General features: G+C 53.9%; 1 protein-coding gene across 1 annotated transcript; it reads left to right on the top strand.

Annotated features, from left to right (window-relative positions):
- Window positions 1–562: 562 nt before the first annotated feature.
- On the top strand, window positions 563–4,322 carry TFF1 (trefoil factor 1). Its single transcript, XM_004264660.2, has 3 exons — window positions 563–641; window positions 3,686–3,838; window positions 4,306–4,322. The coding sequence occupies exons 1-3, from the start codon at window positions 566–568 to the stop codon at window positions 4,320–4,322; spliced, it is 246 nt and encodes an 81-aa protein (XP_004264708.1). The 5' UTR covers window positions 563–565.
- The last annotated feature ends 2,871 nt before the right edge of the window (window positions 4,323–7,193 follow it).

Genomic DNA, 7,193 nt, shown 5'->3' with positions numbered 1-7,193 from the left:
TCATTTAGCCCAGGCACAAGGATCCTTAAAACCATTGGAAAGAGTTGCATGCCCAGTTGGAAAGGACCAGGCTGGGCCAGGGGGCTTCACTTGCCCCTGTCTGCCTGTCCGTCCCTGAATCGCCATGGGGGACCGGTGAGTCATTGTTGACACACTGTGCCTGGCGTGGGCATCTCACCTGTGACTCACTCCCCCGTGAGTGTACTGTTGACTTAGCAGGAGGGTCTCTGAAAAGCTCAGGCACTGGACCATGTCGTGACCAAGGAGACTGCCACAGGATAAGAGAGGGATTTTCTGAATCTCAACTCCCTCAACAAAGACGACCACGCAATATAGCATTTTCCTCTGTCAACAAACTTGTCAGTTGGGCTTGGCTGTGTTTAGGAAACACCTTTTAATCGTGGAGATTACTTGGAATGAAGGGTGTCGGGGCCCTCCTTAGGCAAACGTTATCTGACCCTCTTTAAAAAGCAAACAGAGCCTGCGGTATAAGATCGAGGGCCAGGACGCACACTCATCCTTGACGGTGGTCTCCTTTGGACAGAGGAGGAAGGTCATAGCCACCATGGAGCCCAAGGTGACCTGCGTCCTGGTCATGGTCTTTGCTCTGGCCCTCAGCAGCCTGGCTCAGGGCGAGGCCGGTAAGACACCCCCTTTCCTGCTCTGTGGTGGGCACGCGGGGCAGGGGCCCACCTCTGGGAGTCATGGTTTCACCACGTACTTTTGAGCCAAGCGCTGTTTAGTGCCAGGGGCTGTTCTAGACCCTGGGAAGATTCTGGAAAGCAGAACAGGGGAAGATAGCAGCAGGGTGGAGGGGCCCGTGGAAGCTTTGGGGACTGCGGTGAGAACGTAGCGGCCTCGGTTGGCATGTCTCTTCAGTACTGATGCTAGAATATTCTGGGGCTCTTAAATATCACATTTCAAAGAGCTATCTTTGATGTTAATGCCCAAGCCAAACCCCTGGGGCTGGACCCACTCAAGGTCCACACAGACCTCTAAGAGCCTCTTCTGAGGACGGGCGTCCCCTGGGAACCCCGCTGGCAGGTTCTGTGGGCTCTCCTGGGCCCCCTGTTCCGTGGAACCCAGACCACCTGTCCCATTGGTGCATGCGTCCCATCAGTGCCTAGTCCGTGGGTGTCACCAAATGAGAGCATTAAGGAGGGAGGACACTATTGCTTCCTCTGAACGTGTTTGTGTCAAATCCTCTACCTGCAGAACAGGGTCAATCTTCAGCTTCAGACGGTTGTCAACAAAATTATGTGTGATGATATTTGGGAAAAGCTACAAAGTGCTAAATAAACGTTGCTTATTATTGGTAGATACACTTTTAAAGGGAGAGGGCTGGACAAGGATTTTCCAAAGGTTTCAGAATGAGGATTCCGATAGAGGTTTGAAGGGAGGTAAAATGACGGGTCCCATGTATCTCTGGACACGTTCCAAGGACCTCACATGTCAGGAAGAGCGGACCAGGCATGTGAGGAGGGGATGGGGGGAGGAAGGCCCCACAGCCTAAGGCAAGGAGGAGGGAGGGGGCTTGGACCTGAAAGGACGTATGACCTCCTGTGGGGATGGAGGAGGGTGGTCTGCACCTGGCCGCACCCCGGTCCGTCTGCATCTTCCCTGGCACCCCAGTCCCCAGCTCTGCCCACTGCACTGTCCGCTTCCGGGAGGCTGGGCAGCCTAGCCCTGGTCCCCACTCTCCACACCAGCTTCTGGCCACCCACTGGCCCCTGCCCTGTGGCCCAAGGCTCAACCTTTCTCTATGGTTCTCACAGGGTCAGCGATCCTGTGAAAACAGAAAACTAGGAAACTCCATCCAATTACAGGTGTAGCCCTGGCTGGAAATCATTTCCATTTAGTCTTGTTATGCAACAGAAAACAGTGGGCAAGATGGACTCCTGTTGAGGACAGAACCCTTGGAAATCTTCAGTTCCCGTTTAGGATGGCAGCTGGGAGGGGGTCAGGTTACCCAGCAAAGCAGTCCTCTGCCCCTCCCCCTGGCTGCTGCATCGCATCCCGCAGGGAGAGAAAGGACGAAAGAGCTGTGGTCCAAGCTCTGCACACACAGCCTGTCTTGACCTTCCCCACCACCCTGCCCGGTGGAGTGGGCAATGACCACCTTCTCTCTATGGCGGGGAGGCCAGACCCTGGGAGGTTTGATGTCCCCAAAAGGCTGCACCGCCAGTGGGAGATGGACGCCCGTCTTTCTGCAAAGCCACAGAAACTTTTCTTCAAAGAAAGCTGGAGGCGATCCTCAGATGTCGATACAAAAACCCACAAAGACCAGCTCGAGTGACGGGCTCCGCTTTAAGATGCTCAGGTGGACTTCACAAGGGACCAAAGGCGAGCATCCTGCCTCCCAGTCTAGGAGATGCCAGGCATCTATCTGTCTTTGGTTGGACTGCCTTCTTCTGAGAGCGAGATGCTCCAGGTCAAGGCCAGCTCGTGATCATGTCTGCCCTGAACCTCGGTCCTCCTTGCTCTGTTCCGGCTCCTTCCCTCCCAGTCTCTTTACCACCCACACTCCCAAGGCCTGGCTGCGCGTCCCCTTCACCCGGGGACAGAGTCTGGTCCGGAAGTGGATGGCGCGGCTGCACGGCCAGGCCTCTCTCTGGAGGCCAGCTGGTGGCGTTCATCCACGAGCACGCCGAGCCCACGTGCAGAGCGGAGCCCCTAACCTTCGAAGCATCCCCCCTCACCCACAAGACAGGGTAGGGGTTCCGGATTCTTCTTCTGCGACCTGCCTCAACCCGCCCACCACCCGGTCTGAGCAGTATGCCTTCTCAGAGCCCTACACTGTGGTCCTGAGTTCAGACCCTCCCCATCTTGCATCTAGAACACGTGGGAGCCATTAGCCGCCCGCGAGTGTTCTCCACTTTGGGTCAATGTCGTCACTCCTCTGCTTGAAGCTTCCGAGTGTCTCCCTTTGCTCTTGGGCTGAAGTCGTCCACTCCAGCCCTCAGCCTGGCTTCCCCAAACTACCCTACCCCGACTCCCCATCTTACCTCGAACACACTTTGCTCTCTCTCTCCACCACCTTTGAATGCGCTACTCCCTCTGCTTGGAGCACCCATTGCCTCGTCCTCATCAGGTCAGCCTCCTCCGACAGGAAGCCCTCCTTGCTTTGTTCAGCCTGTTGTCACTCTCCCCTCTTGGGCCTGCCCACGGCTGGTTGCACTGTGCCGTTTTGTACCTTTACTCAGCTCCCGCCTCCGTCAGACTGTGAGCTTCTTAACAACAACGTCTCTATTTTTAATTTCTGGGTCCCTATCACCCAGCACAAGGCCTGGCATGAACTTGACTCCTGAGGGGATAAATAGATCCCTGTCTATTTCTGCTGCGCTGGCTCCCGTTTCTAGCACCCACAAGCGGTGCTCCACAGATATTTATCAATTGAGTGAATAAAGTTTAATAATTGTTGAAATTAATGAGCAAATGAGTAGATTATCTAGGTAGGTGCAAAGTTTACAAATCCCAGGCACCTTGCATTTTCCCAGAGTCTCACTGTTTGCGCATCAGGAAATGAGGACAGGGTCTCCTCTTGTGTGGGGAGCCCTGGGTCTACATCAACTGCTCGGCTGGCTGCTGATGTAATTGGGGAAAGGAAGTGAGCTGCAGTGCGGGTAATAACAGGAAGGGATCCAGCCTGCCACTTACCTTCACCTCTTGGCCCATGTACTTTCAGAGACGTGTCAGATGGAACCCCATCGAAGGGTAAATTGTGGTCACCCCAGTATCACGTCTACGGAGTGCAAAAGTAAAGGCTGCTGCTTTGATAGCAACATTTCTGGAGTCCCCTGGTGCTTCCATCCTGTGGCCGCTGATGAACCTTTAGAAGGTAAGCCCATGACAACACCGTGGGGTCTGAAGATGCAGAATTCGTGAGAAAAAAACACCACATGGGACCACGGGACCCTGCTCCGAATTGCCTGCTGCGTTTTTACCCAAAGTAATGGCCAAGGGGTGACTAGAAAGAAGTGGTTTTGCCTAAATCAGTCTGAATCCAGGGCTGGGGGATGGAAACACAGGGGTGAAAGACCCATTGGGTGAGGCACCCTATTTTTTTCCTGGCTTTTCTTCACATCTCGAACTACAGATCTGTGAAGAATTGTCCTTGGTAACGCGCTTCATCGCTTGCTTGGGGGTGGGGAGTGGGAAGAATGACAAAATATAAAGACAATCTTCATTTTCTAAAGAACGTTCCCGGTCACACTTTTAAGCAAATTCTCTGCAATTATTTAAAAGTGAAAGAAAATACTTATTCTTGCTAACGCACCTCTTCTTCCCCACACTTCACCTTTGCAGGGGAGTGTCAGTTTTAGACGCTTTTCCGGTGGGGATGGCATCAGCCCGGCGCCGGGGTCTTAACTCCATCTCTGGCTGGATGTTTCGGGATCCTCTGAGCCTGAACTCACTTCCTGGATTGACTGCTCGGATTCCTCGTACCCAAAATCAGCCTAAAAATTAAAAGAGATAAATGTTACTCTGTGCTGGTACTTCTTTTAAAAAATAGAAAGGATTTTCCCTTTGAGGGAGGAATGTGATATTTGCACCTCTGGGTTCTCATCGTGGATTACACATTAACTCAGGCTATCTTGGGCCAGATGAGAGCGTGACTTGTAATTGCGTTAGGCTCTCTCGATGGATATCAGCCATCGGCGTCCGTGCACCAGGCCATTGGGTTGCAAAGTCTCAGAAGCAACTCGTAGTCACACCCTTGTCAAATCATGAAAACAGGCACCAAACCTTACTCACATTCTTTACGTATTCATGGTGGTAATAAAAGTTGCCTGGTAATTTCTTCACTTCCCCCAGATGGAAACTGACTTAGGAGATCGAATCCATCGCAAAGCGTCTGCAAGTGTTAATAATAAAAACAATTGCAGAGGACGGCGTGGGTTGACGTCTTGAGGAAACACCCACCCGCCTGGCCCCCCACGCTTGAACTCCAAACTGGAAAATAGAACAAAATGGGGGGTGGGGTGGGAGATACGGAGGCCACGGTGCCCCCTTATCACCGACACAGGCAAGACGGAAGGGAGCCAGTCGGACCTGCCTGGACCTGGGCAGACGCCTCACCCTGGCGGGCAGTGCTGGGCTGAGCAGGTTCAAGTGCCCCCGGGGCAGTCAGCCCTGCTCCAGGGAGCTCAGCTCAGCCAGCCGTGCTCCTGGACGCCTCCTCCCAGAGCTTGTCTCTGGGGTCCCAGGAGCCCCGCCCTCCCGCCCTCCCCAGCCACCTGGTTCCCAGAAGGAGGTACCGCCCTCTGCGCGATCACTTTTCTTCCCAATTTTCCAGCAGATCCATCACCCACCCGCAACCCTTGGCCACCAGGACGATTAAGTACAGAGGCCCCGGGGGCCAGGAGATACACTGCACATGCGGAAACATCAGGATGGGGACCCCAGCACACGCACACAGCAGCATGCGTGTGTGTGCAATAGTGTATGTGTCATGCGTGTGCCGTGACCTTCGCGGGAGAATGTGCAGAGAAATGTTGGCTTCTCTTTTTTTTTAATCTGAAGCGTATCTGATCTTTCTCTCAATCTTCACCTGTTAGTGAGAGGTAAAAATAAACTACCTGTGTTTACTCCGGCCGCTCTGGAAATGCAGCGTGTGACGGTACTTTGTGCAGCGTCTGCAGGTAGTAGTCACCAGTCTCTCTGAACCCTCCCTCTCCCACTTTCCTGCCCCTCCGTAGAGCTGGGTGGACAGAGGGGACCAAGCCCCCACGGCTGTGGAGCAAGGGAGTCCTTGGGTCTGCGTCATGCCCTTTGGGTCGCCACTGACCTGTCTGGGGGTCTGGGCTGGAGTTTTTTCTGGAGTCCAGCTTGTCGCGTCCCCTGTACCTTCTCCCCACGTTCCCCAGTGCCAGAGAGGAGGGCTTTCCCCCATGACAAAACAGGCCCGTTTCCCAGTTCCCAACATCCGTTCCTTCCCTGACTTCCACCCTATAAAGAATGGAAAAAGTACTCACTTTCCCAACCTCTCTTTCAGTTAGAGGTAGCACTCCACTCTGGCCCATGAGGCAGGAGCAGGCATCTGCTTGAAGGCTCTGGGGAAAGGCTTGTACTGCTTGGTGAGAGGAGAGCGCCCTCTAGCGGTCATGGATGGCCCTTGCAGCCTGCCTTTGCTGTGTGGCGTGAGGGTGTGATGTGGTGCTTCAGGCAGTCATTCTATGATAATGCGGAAAAGCCAGAGAACTCGAGCCTTGATCTCCCTCAGCTGCTGATTTGCTCCAGCATCACCCACCTCCACACTTCATGTCAAGTAAACCCAAATATCCTTACGGGTCAAACCTCTGCTGGTTGAGTTTTCTGTATCTTCCAAGACTTTACCAAGGCCTGTATCTTCCTTGTACCTTAGAGGGGGGAGTCTTCATCCCAGCCACCACGGGCAGGGGACCAGCTCTCAGCCAAAGTAAACGTCCTCAGGGTGAGTCCTCCAGGCTGGGCCCTTCATCTGTTAAAGGCCAGTGGGCAATCTGTCCCCTCTACCACACCTAGTGTTTCACCAACTTCTCTCAGAGCCATCCACCCGCCTCAGGCTCTCGGAAGGAATTTTGGGCTCAGAATCAGGAGTGATCAGGGGCAAAGGGAGGCGCATGTGGGGAGGATTAAAAGGCATTTCTTTAGGTTTTCGAAACAAACTCCATTACAAATGTTATCTTACCCTTATCTTCATCCCCGTTTGGTAAGACAAGAAATGTTTAGTAACTCGCCCAATCGAGCAGGCACACAGATCAGACCAGACTCCCCTGGACCAGAGAGCCTCTAGGATCAAGGTGTACTAATAATTTCAAGGATGCAATCAGGAGAAAGCCAAGAATGGGATCTGGGACATGAAGGCCGTACCCACGCTGCCCCTTTGTGTCACGTGTACCCCCGGCTCTGAGAGGTGAACTTGGTCTCCTGGGGGTTCCTGCAGCAGCGGGCTGCACTGGGCATTCTCCCCCTTTTCCTGGGCAGAGAGCATGAGGGCTACGCCACTCTTCAGGGAGCTGTGATGAACAGATTGGGGTTTCCTGACCCTAAGTACTCCTGTGGCTGACAGGCACCAGGCTGTGGGGCGGAGGCCAGTGACAGGAGGCCAGGTGGGTCCCCTGCCTTCCTTCTGTTTCTCTGGATACTTGCCCACTGAGGGAGTGAATGGATGGAGGACCAGCAGCTTCAAAACCCTCCCCCCTCCCTCCACG

The sequence above is a fragment of the Orcinus orca genome, chromosome 5, assembly GCF_937001465.1.
Source record: "Orcinus orca chromosome 5, mOrcOrc1.1, whole genome shotgun sequence".
Lineage (NCBI taxonomy): Eukaryota > Metazoa > Chordata > Mammalia > Artiodactyla > Delphinidae > Orcinus > Orcinus orca.
Note: the sequence above shows the minus strand (reverse complement) of the source record. Positions and strands in the feature narration are given on the sequence as shown.